Genomic DNA, 19,421 nt, shown 5'->3' with positions numbered 1-19,421 from the left:
TTTTAAAAAGAGAATAAATGACAATCAATGAATAACTGATGTTCAGTATGAAAATTCGGATTTCATTCTAAGGGAAATCCAGAAAGTTTCACCAAATATATTCACGAATAAACCTCTGGCTACTCGAATATTCACAAACAACAAATATGTCCTTCCTGTGTCCACAGCATGCTTACCCCCTACAGTGTTCAGAGCTGTTTCTTGCAGCTTTAAATTATACTTTTCTACCCTCATTTCTGAACCCACTTACCCATCTGGTTTTGGCAGATCCTATCATGCAGTGTTTTCTCACACTAGATAAAGTACAGTGTTCTACAATGAGAAACTTTAATGATTTTGCTCATATCACTCTGGAACCAAAAGGTGTTCTGAACTAGCAGAAGAGGGGTCTTAAAGAAAAAATCTCTAAGTACACACAGAAAACATAAGTATCTTTAACTTGTGATCCAAAGCTCACTGAAATCAAAGGAAAGACACCTTATGCTCTTCAATGGGCTTTGCATCAATCCCAACGGGAGGGGTAGCATAAAAGGAACAGTGCAGGTGTAGTAGCTACCCAGTTGAAAAGTGTCGAGCAGCGAGATGAGGTACGGCACAGTAATTTTACTTGGTAATAAGCTAAGTGTAGCTATAAAAAGTCAATAAATTACTGAAAATTATTTCTCAGTGGGTTAAGAAAAACCGCTATACTGGTTTTGCCTCTTTTAAATGGGCAGTTGTATGTGACGATGTTGGAAAAGCATCAACGGTCCAATGTCCCATTTTATCATCATTCATGTTTATAACTTCTTTTCTTTCCTCCTCTCTGTTCAAAAAGTAAAGGATTTTTAAATTCTGCCCTGCTATCAGAAGACCAAGGCAACATAAATAGGTTGAAATAATGAAATGTCTAGCACCATTCTGTGCTAGAGAATGAGTGCTCATTTTTAGACTATAAAAAGAAAATGCTAACACTGAATTTTTTCATATATTGATTTTGCAGCAAAATTCACCATATAAAGATTCAGTTTTATTAACAAGCCCCCATATACTTCACACTACTTCTACCTTGTTAGCATTCTTCAGATATTCCACGGACTCCCAAAGGCTAATCAAAGCCCTCTTGTCCATCCTTTCCATATACAGTCGAAAGTGCTCTCGGTAGGATGGGTTGGCCAAAATATCCTCAAACTGAAGAATCTGTAAAGGAGAAATCAAGTATAAAACTCGGAAAAGTAACTAAATGAGATTTATCAACAACTATTCATATTGAAACCACTTGACGTAAACGGTTAAAGTGCAATCTGTTTAATGTATCCCCGTGCTGAAATGGTCAGGCTGAATTTCAGTATTGCAGAACTTTTTAGTGTGCCTGCCACACTCAAACCTGGTCTACACAAGCAAAATTCTCCCTTGCTGACATCAGTGCAGTTAAACTGGTGCTGAATGTAATTTAACAACAAGTGAAACATTTTGTCCTTGGCTACACTTGTAGTACGGAGACAGAAAAGCAGCAGAGCCTACATAAATGGTTTGGACCCAGGCATGTTTTAGTTGGGTTAGTGAATGAGGAATTGCCTGAATAAAGATTTGCTATAACTTTTGCCACCTTTGTAAGAGGTGAACAGGCACTGGTATCTATACTGTGAACAAACTAGAAAAAGAAGAATATGCTGGGTATGTGCACCATTCATTTCTCTCCCAGGGAAGAATCAACTCATTGTCAAAGATTTAAATTCCACCTCCACCAATTAGGAGGCATGACAGATTTTATGTCTATCTATTTGAAGAAAAGCAAATGAACAGTACCTCTGAATAAAAAGTTTAAAAAATTATCTTTTTTCTAAAGGTGAGCATCCAAGGGCCATGCCACCCTGTGCAGCTTTCACACTCAAAATTCAAATTATATTCTGAAGTCAATGAGAGTTTTGGATACATAAGAAATGATAGATTGGTCCTAACTGTAGCAGCAACTTTAAATGATTTTTTCATATTATTCTCTTTTTCAATATACCCAGAGTAATTCCAAACAGCCTGTTTCATTAACTATGCTATGAAACTAATAATAGAATCATAGAAGATTAGGGTTGGAAGAAACCTCAGGAGGTCATCTAGTCCAACACCCTGCTCAAAGCAGGACCACCCCCAACTAAATCATCCCAGCCAGGGCTTTGTCAAGCCAGGCCTTAAAAATCTCTAAGGATGGAGATTCCACCACCTCTCTAGGGAACCCATTCCAGTGTTTCACCATGCTCCTAGTGAAATAGTTTTTCCTAATATCCAAACTAGACTTCCCCCACTGCAACTTGAGACCAATACTCCTTGTTCAGTCATCTGCCACCACTGAGAACAGCTTAGCTTCATCCAACCCAGACTTCTTAAACGTGCTGGCAAGAATACTGTGGGAGACCATATCAAAAGCTTTGCTAAAGTCAAGGAATAACACGTCCACTGCTTTCCCCTCATCCACAGAGCCAGATATCTCATCATAGAAGGCAATTAGGTTAGTCAGGCATGACTTGCCCTTGGTGAATCCATGCTGACTGTTCCTGATCACTTTCCTTTTCTCTAAGTGCTTCAAAATTGATTCCTTGAGGACCTGCTCCATGATTTTTCCAGGGACTGAGGTGAGGCTGACTGGCCTGTAGTTCCCTGGATCCTCCTCTTTCCCCTTTTAAAAGATGGGCACTACATTAGCCTTTTTCCAATCGTCCGGGACCTCCCCCAGTCACCACGAGTTTTCAAAGATAAAGGCCAATGGCTCTGCAATCACATCAGCACCCTCAGATGCATTAGATCCAGCCCCATGGACTTGTGCATGTCCAGCTTTTCTAATAGTCCTTAACCTGTTCTTTCACCACTGAGGGCTGCTCACCTCCTCCCCATACTGTGCTGCCCAGTGCAGCAGTCGAGGAGCTGACCTTGTCTGTGAAGATCGAGACACAAAAAGTATGGAGTACTTCAGCTTTCTCCAAATCATCTGTCACTAGGTTGACTCCCCCATTCAGTAAGGACCCCAGTAACGAGCAAGTGCTGAGAGAATGCGGAATCGGTCAACGCTACGCTCAGCTGATGCAGCAACTCATGAGGTCAGACACCATCAGGTGGTCGAGGCACATCTACATAGAACACATCACCGGACATCAGCAATACCAGGAGGGATGAGCTGGAGTGCCGATGAGAAGCACACTGGGGAAAGTAACTGAAATACTTTCCTCATGGACAATCTACTCTAAAGTGCTCAATTACTGAGGGACAATCTACACTCATTCCTATATTTGCTTTCCACAACCAAATCTCTGTACAACTTTTCATGAGTAATGTACCTGAATACTTGGATACTATGCTTGATCTTAGCTCATAGAGAGCCGTTCTTAAATTTATTCACCTAAATTTGGGTTATTGCTGATTATGTACTATATGTATCATATGACTTTTAAAAACAAACTTTGTATTTAGGATAATCTAAGCACTATACCCAGATGCACAGATAAAATTGTATAATACACAGGTTGAGAAAAGAGTAACATTAGCCTTAATAAATATTCTGATAGTTGGCTAGTCTGTAGGAAGTTTATTTTATAACCCATAATCCAGTTACTCAGAAAAAGTGTTAATTTGGATGCTGAGTGCTTCATACCCAGCTCACTTTCTTGGCTTTCTTGAATTTGCCATTCAGCAAGAAAACATATTCATACCTTTCATAAGCAGAACAAAAGCAATCACTTCTAGGCTGGGTTATAATTCTTAAACTATTCTTTAAATACAGCAATTAATTGAATGGTATTCCTCATCTTCACACAGTATTTCTAAAATATTTATTTTCATTAGACAGCAATTCTTTGATAAGCCATTTTAAAAGACGTAACAATAGGAATAGCTAGTCTACAGGGAACAGTCATTTACTCTTTTAGCCACTGCATCACACTAAGTGCTCATGCTCACTTGGTTATCTACCATGCCCCCTGAATCCCTTTCAGCTGCACTGCAGTCCAGGATAGAGTCCCACATTTGGTAAGTGTGACTACATTCTTTGTTCCTAGTTGTGACCTCGCATTCAGCTGTATTAAAATGCATATTGTTCATATGACACCACCTTACCAAGCAATGCACATCACTCTGCAAAGCTGATCTGTCCTTATTATTCACTATTCCTCCAATTTGTGTGTCCTCTGCAAATTTTACCAATGATTTTATATTTTCTTTCAAATAATTGATAAAGATATTGAATTAATCACTGGAACAATTTACCAAGGGTCATGGTGGATTCTCTATCACTGACAATTTTTAAATCAAGATTGGATGTTTTTCTAAAAATATATGCCCTGAGTTATTTTGGGGAAATTCTACAGCCAGTGCTATGCAGGAAGAAGTCAGGCTGGATGATCACAATGGTCCCTTCTGGCCTTAGAATCTATGAATACCACTGGACCAATAGCTCTGGGACCCCACTAGAAATGTCCCCTCTGGATGACTTTTTCCCCCATTTACAATTACTTTTTAAGATCACTCAGCCAATTTTTAATCCATTTAATATGAGCTACTGGCTCTGTACAGTACTAATTTATTTTTAATGAGAATGTAGATACAAGTATACAAGTATGTAAATGATTATTTATTATTTTATCACAGTAGCCCACACTGAGCTCATAGCTTTGCGGTTTAACAATATTGCATAAAAGGCCAAGGCATCAATGACAGGGCAACAATTAAGTCACACGCTCTGCATCTAGTTTATTGAAATCAAATGAAGTGTTTTGCATGGAACAGTCTTAGAAGGGTCATGCACCATTCTGGGAAGTTTTAAGGCTTAATCCTGCTAACAGATTCATAAGGCAGATCTTTCTGACCACTTGGAACCAATGGATGGAACCCTTTCTAGAACCAGGTACTAAGACCTCAGCCTTGCAATGAGCTCTAGGTGGAATCCTTCACTCACTCAGTTCTACTTGCAAGATTAGGGTCTAAGACTTCAAGCTCCTCAGAGCAGTGACTGTTTTCTTGCAGCTGGGGGGAGAGGGCAGTCCCAGAGCCCAGCTCTGAAAGCAGCACAGCCACTGAGCTTCCTGCAACCAGGAGAGATACTCAGAGGTGGGTGGGAAGAGGAAGTGCCATTCCTCCCCAGTCCGGCAGATTAGCAGCTGGAGCCTGGTGAATGATAGGAGTCCCTGGCCAGAGTACCCCCAGCCCAGGCCTGTCCCTTTCCCCACCCATCCAATAGTTACATTTCACAGGGGAGGTCTGATTTCATGATTTGTGACTTGTTTTTCACAGCCGTCAATTGGTAGGGCACTATCCATAACATTACACTTAGGACTGAAGCATCATCAAAAGTTCAGTTATGAAAAGCAAATGAAAAAACATGTAATTGTAGGTTTCCATATTCGTCTCAGAATGACTCCATCTCAAATTTTCACAGTAGATCTGTTCAAAAGCTTTCCAGTGGAATATTTTTGGCTTGGAAAATGATATTTCATCGAAACTGAAACTTTCCGTGGGAATGGATCAATTCTGTCAAAATTTCACTAAGGAAAAAAAAAATTAGAAAAAGCATTTTGATACGGTCGAAACATTCCATTTTGTCATTTTCAAAATGAAACATTTAGATTTTTGTATCAAAATGACTTTTCGTTTTGAAATTAATTTTAGTGTAAAAATTTAAAAAAAAACTGTAAAGATGTCAAAATTTCAACTAAACATTGGAACTGACCCAAAACGAATTTTGTTAAAAAAATTTTAGTTCACGGAAAATTTTAGAATTCTTTGTTTTTATTCCAACTCTAAACAAAACAAATTTCAACAATGTAGAACTTCCCATGAAACAGAAATCCCACTTCCTACATAGTTCTATTGCTCAGGTTACATGCAAACTGTATTTTATATGCAACTGCCAGCCCTGCTAACTAAGCCTGGGCTCAGAATTGGTTCTTTCATTTGCATGAAATCAGGCAATAATCAAGATCCTATAAGCTCCATTGTGCCCTCAACAGCACCTGTATTAGGCACATTAGCTTACGGTGGGGTAGCACAATGCAAGTGACTGGATTAAATGGAGACAAATGAATGCATTAATGGAGACAATGAAGCTGCACAGCTGATCCACCATGAAACCTTTATGACATCATCCTCCTCACTACCAGATCTCATATATGCTAGGGGAAAAATATTAAAAATCATTTCTCCTTTAATGAATTTCAGCCCAAATGTATAGTGGTCCCCATGACTGACTGACAGACTTCCCTTCAGTTGCCCCTTCTGCCTACCCTCATCACTACATAGTTAGTGCTATGCTAGCCAACTAAGTTGCTTCACTGATTGAAGAAGAAAATTGGGAGCTACTTAATCACCCCAGTTCAGCTTTTTAAGTAAGATGAAAGAGTGGCCCAGCTGTCTCTGAGATCCCCAATGGTATGAGCTCCCTGAATCAGAAGAAGGATGCTTTTTCCCTTTGAAATTTGGCTGCCTGTTTCCAAGAAGACCGTAGTGTTCCTCCTTCCACCCTGCCCAGTGCATAGTGCTTTGCAGAGAGATTCAGAACAAGTCCATCTGCACCCAGGGCATTCATGAACACTGTCTCCACAGTGGGCAAGAAGCCCAGGAGTCTTCCTTGAAGAATGCCATCTGACAAGAATTGAGCTGAGAAGTGCACTTCAAAGGGAAAAGCAACATTCCTTTTCTAGTTCATTCGCTGATCTCATCGGTGACATGCAGGCAACCAAGCTGCTTTTAAATTTTCCCTTTACTTAAGAAGCAGTTACACTGCTCCTGAAGTAGCTTTTTGAGTCGAATCTAAACTTTAAAAGAAGCCTGGCTGCCTCAAGGCACCAAGGAGGCAAGTAGCTGAGTGTGGGTCACAAGATTTAAAAGACCTTTTAAAAGTGCTTCTGCTGCATGGTGAGAAGTGGGAGGAAGGAAACCAACAAAGGAGATAAAAAAAACAACCATATGTACAGTACATGCCATCATCCTAAGCGGGGCCCGTGCAAACTACTGATAAGCTACTTATCACCTTTTCTTCTGAAAGGATCCCAAAGCACTTAAATTGTATTTATATGGGAATCATTTTGCCCACCAATGTGAATGCAACACGTGTTTAGCAGCACACAACTTAAAGACATTAAAAATACTGAATCCAGTTGAAACCTGAAGAATAACGTAAGTAGAGTGAGTTGGAATTTTGCCAGGGTACGGGGGTTATCAGCGCTCCCCATACAAAAAGCGTAATGGGGCTCTTTAATGATCAGAAACAGTCAGGATCTTCGTTTCACATCTCGCCTCCAGCATCACAGAAAAAAAAAAAAAAAAAAAGGTCCTTTAGGCAATGTAGCACCCTGTATCAGCCCAATTTTTTGTCTGACCAAGTTTTGGGTAACAGTCAAGTGCTTCATGTTTGTCTTAGTTGCAGTGTTTATTTTTAGTCTCATTTTCAAAAAATGTCTAGCTGATAAGCCTGTGCCATGTCTTCTCTCTATTTTTCACACCATAATCTTTTGGAATTGGCTAGTTCTGCTTACATTAAAAAAAACCTGCTTATGTATTTAGTGAGCTGCTGTCTCTAAGATCACGCTGTAAATCCACAACAATCCATTTGCTTCTGTCGAAAAAGGATTATTACACCGTTTATTACAGTAATGGTGATCAGAGTATCCAGGAGGAGGACATAAATGACAGTTCTAAGATTAGTCCGTGGGCTCAGCTGTAGTGCTCCACATTGGCATATTGCATGCCCCTCCAATCTCTTTCATCTAGAAGGACAGTGGCTGCAATGGGAGAGCAAGGAACATGGGTATGAAAAGCAAGCAATCCTACAGGACGTAGACAAGAATTCAAAAGTGAATGGGGAGAAAATGCCATAAAAAAAAAATGTTCTCTTCTATTAGAGTCCCTAAAACAGACACCTATCCCTCTATTTTTTTTTTTTTATTTCTATTGTGTGTGAATTCGGTGCTTTTGAAGCTGCTGAGCTGAAAAAAAAAAACCCAGAGAACTTCACTCTCTCCAGGATTATTTCTAGAAGCTGGTACATAGGGTGACTAGGCAGCAAAATGTGAAAAATCAGGATGGCGGTGGGGGGTAATAGGAGCTTATATAAGAAAAAGACTCAAAAAATTGGTACTGTCCCTATAAAATCAGGACATCTAGTTACCCTACTGGTACAGCACAGGCAGCAAGTTAGACTGAATGCTGCCTCAACCCTGACCTGGTGGAACCCCTCTGGAGGGAAAGAGTAATTCAGTCTCTTATGTTCATCCAGTCATTGGCCTGTCTGCTAAAATTGACAGCAATGGGGCTAATTATTAAACATTAAAACTTGAAAGCAGTAATTGATAACTCTGCTGTGGGACAGGCTGTTGTAATAAATATCCTTTCACAGTAGCAGTTATGTCAGCTTGACACTAGTTTGCATACAACTCCATAGTTGTCGTCATCTTAAATGTGCTAATTATTCAGTTATTTATGAAGATTGCACTTTTGTAATTAGCAATTGACAGTGCAAAATGACATCTGTGTGTTTAAAGCAATCTAACTGTGTTTACGTAGAAAAAGTCAGTTATCAGGTTTTATTTCTGTGGCAAGAAGAGATATTTAAATAACTTTTCCTTTCAAAGAATTCCCCCCCCCCCTTTTTTTTTTTGGTTAACCATCTGGAATATCCTGCAATCAACACATTGTGCATTTTATCGGTTATTTAAATAATTCAGTAAGCCATTACTGTCCCAACTGATTAGATTCTTTTAAGTATTCTGGGGCATAATCCAAACCAAGGGGATAATTTAATGTCAGAAGAAAGCTAGTCAGAAATGTTACATATTAGATTGTGATTTGCCTTTCTGCAACCTAACACCACAAAAAATTATGATCCTCCAAAGCAGTTCAGTCTTAAATTTTCAGTGCATTGTTAGATTTCATTACAAATATTTCACTGATAAGAAATATGGTCTAGGGGAATGAGCACTGGAGTGGGAATCAGTTCCCCAGTTCTAATCACTCCATCAATGAAATTCTGCGTCACAATCACTTAATCTCGCTACCTCTATTTACCTACCTTTAAAATGAGAATAATCCTTACCAATCAACCTCAGAGCAATTGTTCAGGGGATTAGTTGCAAACTGCTTTGTAAATATAAGGTGCCATAAGAGCTAAATATTGTTAGGTAAGACACATGGTCACTTCTTCCATCACAAAGGTAAGATCATTATTTGTTTTTAATCATCAAAAATACTAGAGAAAATTCTTGAAGTTTCAGAGATCTGATGAAACCTCATATATTCTACTTCAAAACAACTCAACGTGCCTATTGTATTTTTCATCTCTTTTCTCATTCCTTATTAAAGAAGGTATACAAATGAAAGAACAATCTTTGTTCCTTAAGAGTGCACCAGTTTCTATACACGCTTGGTCTCTACCTTACTAAATGATAACAGTTAGCTCTTCTGTGGCGTAGTGTTTCTATCTATAGATTACAATGATTTACCTTTTACAGATGGGGAAGCGGAGGCAAAGAGGATGAAGTCACTTGTTTAGGGTTACTGAGTAAGTCACTGGTACAGTTGGAACTAGAATCCAAAGGACTAGGGTCCCAGTTCAGGCCCATCTATCCACTGGACCATATTACCTCCCTAAATTGTAATTCCTTCATGGTACAATAATTTCTACAGCAAATCAGTCATGATGCCATAAAAAGTTAGAGGACTTCAAGCAAAAAAAAAAAGGAACCACTGACAGTTTAAATCTTAAGAAACAGATTGCATGAAAATACATACTTTATTAAAGAATAAGGTAAGAAAACTGATGAATGATATTTAATTTTTTCATAAGGCATCAGTAAAGGAGCTTTTTTAAAAAGGCAAAGGTGAACAGAAATATCAATATTTTAATCAGCATTCATCACAATAAATGACAAGGAAGTAGATTTTATGACTGAGCTAAATGTTCATGATTATTTTGCAGGACTGGACTACAACATACATGCAATTCAAGCCCTATACTGCTGAGAGTCCCTGTGTTCGCACTACACTGTCCTTCTGTTTTGAAGAGGCAGGATATTGAACCCTGCTTTGAAATGTTCTGTGAAGGATTCCTGTATGTTTCAGTATCACTGTTGCTCACTATCAACCCTGATTAGAGGACAGACAGAAGTTACTCTGGCACACATACACGTTTGGATCACGTGCACATCCTCAAACCAACATACATTGAGTAGATCTAATCTTAGAATTGTCGGCCTCAATAGTGACCCTTTAAGCCTTTTTAACTCTGAAGCGGCTTCAAGGTTGGAAAGAAAACTAAGTAGCAACCTTTATCTCTGCTTGAAGACAATGGTTAAAGCAAAGTACACACAACTTCTTGTCCCTTGCAATTCTGAGCAATCCAAGACCTGATGATTATACAGTAGGTGAGACAAATGTGAAATCATTATTTTATTGTGAACTGTTAATCCAACGCACCCATGGCCTGCCCAGTGCTATTTGTAGGGCTCTGTACTACAAATTAAATGCAACACTATTTAAAAAAAAAATAAAACTAGAAACCTTTAAGATTCTCTGAAGTTTGTATATTGGCCTACAAGTAAAATGCATCTGGTTGATAACCAGCATTGCTTTTGCTGTCAGAGAAATGAGCATAATTTTGGATCTTCGTTTTTTTCATTCCTTTAATCTATAATACAAGTACTACTACATAATAGACCAGGGTTTCCCCACATACACACTGACCTATTCATAAAACACTGACATATAGCTAGTAACTGTTTCCTGAGCTATAGCAGATTTTGTGCTTTAGAGAAGAGTGCTACCAGAGGAGAGTTTAGTGAACAGAAATCTAGTTCCTATGAGGATTTTCTGATGGTATTTATAGAGTCATAGATTCATAGATTCTAGGACTGGAAGGGACCTCGAGAGGTCATTGAGTCCAGTCCCCTGCCCGCATGGCAGGACCAAATACTGTCTAGACCATCCCTGATAGACATTTATCTAACCTAGTCTTAAATATCTCCAGAGACGGAGATTCCACAACCTCCCTAGGCAATTTGTTCCAGTGTTTAACCACCCTGACAGATAGGAACTTTTTCCTAATGTCCAACCTAGACCTCCCTTGCTGCAGTTTAAACCCATTGTTTCTGGTTCTATCCTTAGAGGCTAAGGTGAACAAGTTCTCTCCCTCCTCCTTATGACACCCTTTTAGATACCTGAAAACTGCTATCATGTCCCCTCTCAGTCTTCTCTTTTCCAAACTAAACAAACCCAATTCTTTCAGCCTTCCTTCATAGGTCATGTTCTCAAGACCTTTAATCATTCTTGCTGCTCTTCTTTGGACCCTTTCCAATTTCTCCACATCTTTTTTAAAATGCGGCGCCCAGAACTGGACACAATACTCCAGCTGAGGCCTAACCAGAGCAGAGTAGAGCGGAAGAATGACTTCTTGTGTCTTGCTCACAACACACCTGTTAATACATCCCAGAATCATGTTTGCTTTTTTTGCTACAGCATCACACTGTTGACTCATATTTAGCTTGTGGTCCACTATAACCCCTAGATCCCTTTCTGCCGTACTCCTTCCTAGACAGTCTTTTCCCATTCTGTATGTGTGAAATTGATTTTTCCTTCCTAAGTGGAGCACTTTGCATTTATCTTTGTTAAACTTCATCCTGTTTAACTCAGACCATTTCTCCAATTTGTCCAGATCATTTTGAATTATGACCCTGTCCTCCAAAGTAGTTGCAATCCCTCCCAGTTTGGTATCATCCGCAAACTTAATAAGCGTACTTTCTATGCCAATATCTAAGTCGTTGATGAAGATATTGAACAGAGCCGGTCCCAAAACAGACCCCTGCGGTACCCCACTCGTTACGCCTTTCCAGCAGGATTGGGAACCATTAATAACAACTCTCTGAGTATGGTTATCCAGCCAGTTATGCACCCACCTTATAGTAGCCCCATCTAAATTGTATTTGCCTAGTTTATCGATAAGAATATCATGCGAGACCATATCAAATGCCTTACTAAAGTCTAGGTATACCACATCCACCGCTTCACCCTTATCCACAAGGCTCGTTATCCTATCAAAGAAAGCTATCAGATTGGTTTGACATGATTTGTTCTTCACAAATCCATGCTGGCTGTTCCCTATCACCTTACCACCTTCCAAGTGTTTGCAGATGATTTCCTTAATTACTTGCTCCATTATCTTCCCTGGCACAGAAGTTAAACTAACTGGTCTGTAGTTTCCTGGGTTGTTTTTATTTCCCTTTTTATAGATGGGCACTATATTTGCCCTTTTCCAGTCTTCTGGAATCTCTCCCGTCTCCCATGACTTTCCAAAGATAATAGCTAGAGGCTCAGATACCTCCTCTATTAGCTCCTTGAGTATTCTAGGATGCATTTCATCAGGCCCGGGTGACTTGCAGGCATCTAACTTTTCTAAGTGATTTTTAACTTGTTCTTTTTTTATTTTATCCGCTAAACCTACCCCCTTCCCATTAGTATTCACTATGTTAGGCATTCCTTCAGACTTCTCGGTGAAGACCGAAACAAAGAAGTCATTAAGCATCTCTGCCATTTCCAAGTTTCCTGTTACTGTTTCTCCCTCTTCACTAAGCAGTGGGCCTACCCTGTCTTTGGTCTTCCTCTTGCTTCTAATGTATTGATAAAAAGTCTTCTTGTTTCCTTTTATTCCCGTAGCTAGTTTGAGCTCATTTTGTGCCTTTGCCTTTCTAATCTTGCCCCTGCATTCCTGTGTTGTTTGCCTATATTCATCCTTTGTAATCTGTCCTAGTTTCCATTTTTTATATGACTCCTTTTTATTTTTTAGATCGTGCAAGATCTCGTGGTAAGAGAACTTCTGTTTTGATACCCTCCATTTTTTGGGAAACAGAAAAATAGCAGAAAGTGAATGATACTGGAAAGATACCCCCATGATGCAAGTTAATAATCATGACATGATCCCATGTAAAGGATACTGTTTGTACCTTGATTACAATAATGCATTTTTTTAAAAAGCAAATCATCAGTACCTTAAAAACCTAGGAGGGCCTTTGGCTTTGTGGCAATAGATACACCCACCATACTGACTAGCAATCAAGGATTACTGAGCATTTATCATTTAAGGAGCTCTGGCTATTTTCCCTACCATTTACTCTGGGAAGAAATCCAAGCAAAATGCATACTTTCAGACTAACACATTACTTATCTGCCATGATCTTTTTTACGTTAGCATATACAAGAGGCAATGAGGGAGGGAAAGGGATAAGAGTTTTAAGCCCTTTCTCTTTACACCATCCTCATATCCGGTTATCCGGATATAAAGATAACTTGGGACACAAAGCATGAGGAAAAGAGGCTGGAGCATCAGAAATCACACTCAAAGTGTGGTCACTTACAACAAAGAATCAATGTATATATCTTGTTTGTGGTGGAGGCAAGCTAATTTTTTTTCTTCCACTACAATTTCCACTCAGCCATGATCAACAGAATGGTTGTGCAGTCAGTTGCCTTTGCCTGAGAGCAAACTCAAATGGTTTCTGTCTGCAAGGAGTTTTTCATCCATTTTGTAGATTGACTGAAATCAAGACTGCAAGTGCTCCACGGACCACTGGTGGTTCACAGAACACAGTTTGGGAACCAATCAGCTAAAGACTCTATACAACACTCCTTATAGATAAGATAATGTAACTGCATCAGCTTACATGATGTAAATAATTTCTTCAATGAATACTAGACAACAGGAAGTTGATAAGGCTACTGCATTGCTGTGCAGCAGGTGTGATTTTTTTAGAAAAAGGATAAAGATCTTAAATAGATTTTAAAGGGTGCATTATATTCTACCTTAATTCAAAGGGCATACTTTTCTGGAACCAAATATCATAACCAATATAGCATAAGGGTCAGTGTGATGTTTCATTCCATACTCTTTATGCAAATATGCTTATGATATGAATATAACATAACAGATATACTTTATGCCATATGGAACGTGTAAGGTATCATTGAAAGGTTATGATTTACTGAATGTGATTATTCAATTTGTATGCCCGTATCATTTCTGTATCTGAAGTTAGAAATATTGACTATGTATCTGTATTTCAACTATGCTACTTTGGGTGACGCCCACTGCTAACACTTCAGGTACAACAATGGAAAAGCCAGACAGGGCTCATGGCTTTGTTCTGTTTGTTACCACTTTTACCACTTAAAATCTGCCTTTCATAGTTAATACAATTTGCTTGGTTTAATAACAAACACAGTTTCTGTAATTTCTAACTGGGGGAGGAGGCAAGAAGTATGCACACCTCTCTCTATATTGAGGGAGGGGACAAATTTCATAAAACCTTTGGGTTTGTATCTCTTAAAAGGAGCAAGCACCACTGTGTTGGAGCAAGTCTCTTAAGCTGAGTCTTCCCAAAGCTGTTCTGCAGCTGGGTGTGGCCGTGTGTGTGTGTGTGTGTGTTTGTTAGAGGAGGTTTTAATAGCCTGGCTCAGCAAGACAGGTAAAAGGGGGCCCAGACTAGCAGAACAGGTAGACTCAGTGGTATCTCAGCACATCAGGTGGCTTCCCAAGGGGTCCAACCCGTCACAGTCAGTATCCCAGCTAACTACAAAATATTGATTCAGCCAATAGCCAGTTTTATTAGACATCTAGTTAAAAACACACCCGTTTACTTTGAAATTCAGGGCCTAGCCAAAGCAATCAGATTCAGGTCCATGCAGTAAGATGAAAATTAAATGCAACAGTATTTTAAAAAAATAAAACTAGTTTGTATATTGACCTACAAGTAAGATGCAGCTGTTTTATAACCAGCATTGCTTTTGCTGTGAAAGAACTGAGCATAATTTTTTTCCTCTTAGCTTTTCATGCCTTTAATCTATAATATGAGAACAGGAACTCTGATTTCACTTCCAAATTCATTCTGTAGCTGAAGTATTTATTAAAATGAGGACGTTTACTGGAAATACAACACCTCTATCCCACCAAAGAGGAAGGTTGCTGTATGTATGGCAGTGACAAAAGTATAATTCTAAGCTATTAGTCAACTCACTTTTCATTTAAATAGAACAACATACTCCTCAAGTCCATTAGACTAGTTCAAGCATCTACTACACACTTCAGTATTACCCAAAATACATCAATAAATGTCTGTTTTTCAAATACTTCATGTGCTGTAATAGGAGAAAAGCAAACGTGGTGTTTCATATACATTTATTAGCTATTCTTTAAATAATGTAGTACCTTAAAGGGCTACTGGAATGACCAGCCTCTTTGTTTTGTTTTGTTTTTTAAGAAAGGTGAGGGTCACAGGGAGTAATAAGCCAATATTAATTCATTTTGTTAAACAAAATAAAACAAAGGGAAGCCTTGCCACACGTTGGATATTTCTACCTATGTCCTCAGCAGGGGCTGGGCCAAAATCTGGGGTAGTGCTGGCTACTTGTAAATACAAGTTTGGACTGCTACTATTGCTAAGACGGGGAGAGCATACAGGGAAGCACTGTCAATAAAAGTGGGCTCCCTCCCAGAGCTGAGCTATGCAGTCTAACCCCACCAGCGGGCATCTGATCTACAATCAAGGATTCCATGCTGTGCCTCTCTTCTGCCCAGCTTTGTGTTCTTCTTCCCCGCTCACAGGGAATGGGAGGTAGGGTTGGGAAGCGCTTTCCAAACCCTGCTCTCGGAGAAACAGCCGGGGGGGGGGGAGAAACTGTTGGATCTTGTCCTTTCAGAATATCAAAGATGGATAGAGATGGGCAGTTCTAGTTTAGCTCTGGTACAGCTGCTGTCACCACCAACATGGCAAATACTTATGATTGACAGTGGCTTTACTCCTGTGAGTAGAGTCATTAATTTAAAATGAGCCTGCTCTAGGGTGACCAGACAGCAAGTGTGAAAAATCGGGACGGGGGCGAGGGGGGGGGGGTAATAGGAGCCTATATAAGAAAAAGACCCAAAAATCGGGACTGTCCCTATAAAATAAGGACATCTGGTCACCCTAGCCTGCTCACATGCATCACTGTTTGCAGGAGCTGACCCACAGTTAACAATACCCAGCTGTCGATAGGGCACCCCCTTAGAAGAGATGGAAGTGATTTGTGGGCCTGTAAGACAGGTTACATTAACAAACAACCGGATCTCTCTGCTTCTGAAGACTGGCCTAGCACTTCCTATGACAGATGCTTTTATATAAACATATTTTTAAAAGGAAGGAAAAAGAAAACAAACCCTTTTCCTCTCAGACTTTAGCTTTTTACTTTTCTACACTTACTATAAAATGGTATATTGCCATCTTCAGAAAAAAAATTCCATTGCTGGAAAATAATTCTTACTGATTCTCAACCAAGTTACAATTACTACAACGATTTAATGAACTTTAAAAAAACACCTGCATAAAGACTAACATTTCTCTCTCTCACCTATGTAAAAAAATGTAGCATTTTATTTTTAACTGCAATATTCCAATTACTGAGCTTAGTCCAAAGGGCACAGAAAGTAGAGTACATAAATTATTAGCCCTATTACACGTTATTATCTTAGATCATTAACTGGAATTTTCATTTTTGCAGCTGTTGGCTAATGCAACAATATATTTCCAAGACCTAGTGATTTAGTCAATAGTCTTACTGAACCTCTTCCATAGTGGTTGCCATTGAAAAATGCCAGTTGCCTTAGACAACTAAAATATTCAAGGTATTTCCTATAATAAATATAGGGAGACCAAGGAATATTGCAGATATGGAGGTAATCTTATGAAGACCACCACTGTAAGTGTGTCTCAGTCTACTATATATGGCAAGTCTGAAAATTTAGCAAACTCGTGAGCCGAAGAACCCTTTATGAAGTTCTATATACAGACAAAATCAGTACCGTGTTTCCCAACACTGAACCTAATATAATATGAAACAATTGCACCAACATGTTTCCCTTGGATAATACTCATTCATAATTAAAAGTGAAATATAAAGTGATCAAATACTAACACCTGGAAAATTTTCATTCTAGCCTTATACACACTATGTAATACTTACCTTCTGGCTCTGAGGGCCATCACCCTCATCAGAGATACCATCCTCCTGCTGGTCATAAGCCGGACCTCCTAGAAGCCTTATTCTCTTCTCACACTGCTTCTTTGCCACAGTCAGCTGATTAATGTACCTTTTCACATTGCGGGCCCTCAAGAGGTCAGCTTTCATTGCAGCAGTTTCTTTACCTTTAGTATCTATGATAAACAGCAGAGAAGAAAGAAGTTATCTTTCACAACGGAAAACTTCAGATTACAAACTTCTGAAATGTTTGTCATTCAACATACAACTAGACATTGAAGTAAAAAAGCCACCAGTCTGTTTTGGAAGCAAATAGAGTATGTTCTGAGATATCTCAGACACAGCAAGTGTACATATAAAATAGTTAAGAGAAAAATCATCCAAATATACCAAGTATTTAAACACAGCTCCACATATCTGTCATCTGACCTTGTCCAGCACTGTGCCCCTGTTATTCCAGTATCTACTTAAGAGACGGACTTGAGCCAGATGAAATCCACTCAAAAGAACAGTCCTTTAAGACTATACCAAGACTGCACAATATGTTGTTAAATTTGTGATGACATGGGAAAAATATTTTAAAAATTCAAAAGAATGAGGCTTGTGCATAAAACATAAGCAATCAGAGTGCTTCAAGTTTCCACACTTCCCACTGCACCTTCTCCATAGTTTTAAAAATGCCTAGTGTGGTGGGGCGATTACCCCACACCCAGAGAGACTGAGCTGCGGCAGGCCTAGGCGCCTGCGTAGACGCGCGGCCAATCAGGAGAGGGCTTACTGGGAGCCAATAAGAAGGCAGATTGGAGCCAGCCAATCAGGGCCCGGCTTAGCCATATAAAAGGCTGCCCAGAGCAGGAGCAGTCAGTCTGTCCCAGGCCTTCAGAGGGGAAGGTCTGTCTCCAGAGCTGGGAGGCCAGCACCATAGACAGCGCAGTGCAGGCCAGCCTGAGAGAGTGGGAGAAGGCCCCACTCCATAGCCTGCTAGGCGGCAGGCCTGGGAGGAGGAGGCCTAGCGTAGCGAAGGGCTGTTGGGGAAGCGGTCCAGAGGGATAGTCAGAGGAGGAAAGAGAAGGAAGACAGGGAGACTGTCACCCGAGGGCCTCTGGACCGGGACTCAGAGTAGTGAGCGGGCCTGAGCCCCCCCTCCTTTTCCCCCCTTTGTTTGCTGTGCTACCCCACGCACAGCCACGGGCCGCAGGGAGCGGCTGGTCAGAACCACACCAGGTCCTGGACGGTGAGGATCGGACTTGAAGGTGTGGGGCTGTTGTTTACCCCCCCCCCGAAGGGGGTGTGAAGAGGCAAAAGGGACACTGTCGGAGGACAGTGCTCCAGAAGAGGACTCCGTACATTGAGGGTGACGCAAGTCCGCGCACCCAACGCAGGTGGAACGACAGGCGGGACGCCACCCGAAGAGGCGCCCTACTGGTTCGAGCCAATTCCCCAAGACAACCAGGAGGAGGCGCCACAGCGGTGAGCTACTACCCTGTCACACGTGGTGGAGTATGCGGGCATAGCGGTCCGCCCCTGCTACGAGGGGCCAGCGCCAAGACTGCGGACTATTGGCCAGAGCAGTGCCGTGCGCTGACAGACGGTCGACCCGGATTGTGAGTGCAGACCAGGACCCACCAAAGGGGTCCAGAGTGTGGGGGTTGAATCGAGAGTAACCCGCTGAACCCCAACATGGAGGCTGAGAAGCTATTAAAATGGCTGCCAGAGAAGCAGCAGGAGCAGTCGGCCCAGCAGCAGCAGGTGCAAATGCTGCAGCAAATGACCACGCAGCAGCTGATGATGACTCAGCACCAAGAGAATCAGCAGCAGCTCCTCCGAGAGTTGGCCACCCAGCAGAGGGTGCAGCAGGAACATTTGGTGCAACAGATGGCCACACTATTACGGCCGGCAGGAGGCACCCCTGCCGCCCTCATGGGAACCGGACTGGGGGATACCCCAGGGGCACTACCGATACGCCTCACCAAGATGGGGCCCGAGGACAACCCAGAGGCCTATCTGGTGACATTTGAACGGGTGGCGACTGCTGCCCGGTGGCCCTCACAACATTGGGCCACGTTACTAGCCCCTTATTTGACGGGGCAGGCTCAGGCCGCATATCGGAGCCTCGACCCCCGGGAAGCGCTCGAGTACGCCCGAGTCAAGGCGGCCATCCTAGACCATACCGGCACTAGCCCAGAGACCTACCGACAGTGTCTCCGTAAGGAACAATATCCTCCGGGGGCCCGACCCCGCGCTGTGGCCCAACGCATCCGAGACCACTGCTGGAGGTGGTTGAACCCAGAGGGCCTGAAGGGACCCCAGGTCGCGGAGATGGTAGCCTTAGAGCAGTTCACCCAGATCCTACCCCCGGGAGGGAGGGCCTGGGTACGACGGCATCGCCCGGCCACCCTCTCTGCAGCAGT

The 19,421-nt window shown here is 41.2% G+C and overlaps 1 protein-coding gene across 4 annotated transcripts in view; it reads right to left on the bottom strand.

The window, feature by feature from the left end:
* Positions 1-19,421, bottom strand: part of SNX25 (sorting nexin 25) — a 172,091-nt gene that overhangs the window by 56,121 nt on the left and 96,549 nt on the right. For all 4 annotated transcript variants that reach the window (XM_034771268.1, XM_034771266.1, XM_034771267.1 and 1 more), the window contains 2 exons: positions 16,996-17,186; positions 1,048-1,179 (listed from right to left, as the gene is read on the bottom strand). In XM_034771268.1, the coding sequence (XP_034627159.1) occupies positions 1,048-1,179; positions 16,996-17,186 (323 nt within the window). The remainder of the gene's footprint in view (positions 1-1,047; positions 1,180-16,995; positions 17,187-19,421) is intronic.

The sequence above is a fragment of the Trachemys scripta genome, chromosome 5, assembly GCF_013100865.1.
Source record: "Trachemys scripta elegans isolate TJP31775 chromosome 5, CAS_Tse_1.0, whole genome shotgun sequence".
NCBI classification, from domain to species: Eukaryota; Metazoa; Chordata; order Testudines; family Emydidae; genus Trachemys; species Trachemys scripta.
Note: the sequence above shows the minus strand (reverse complement) of the source record. Positions and strands in the feature narration are given on the sequence as shown.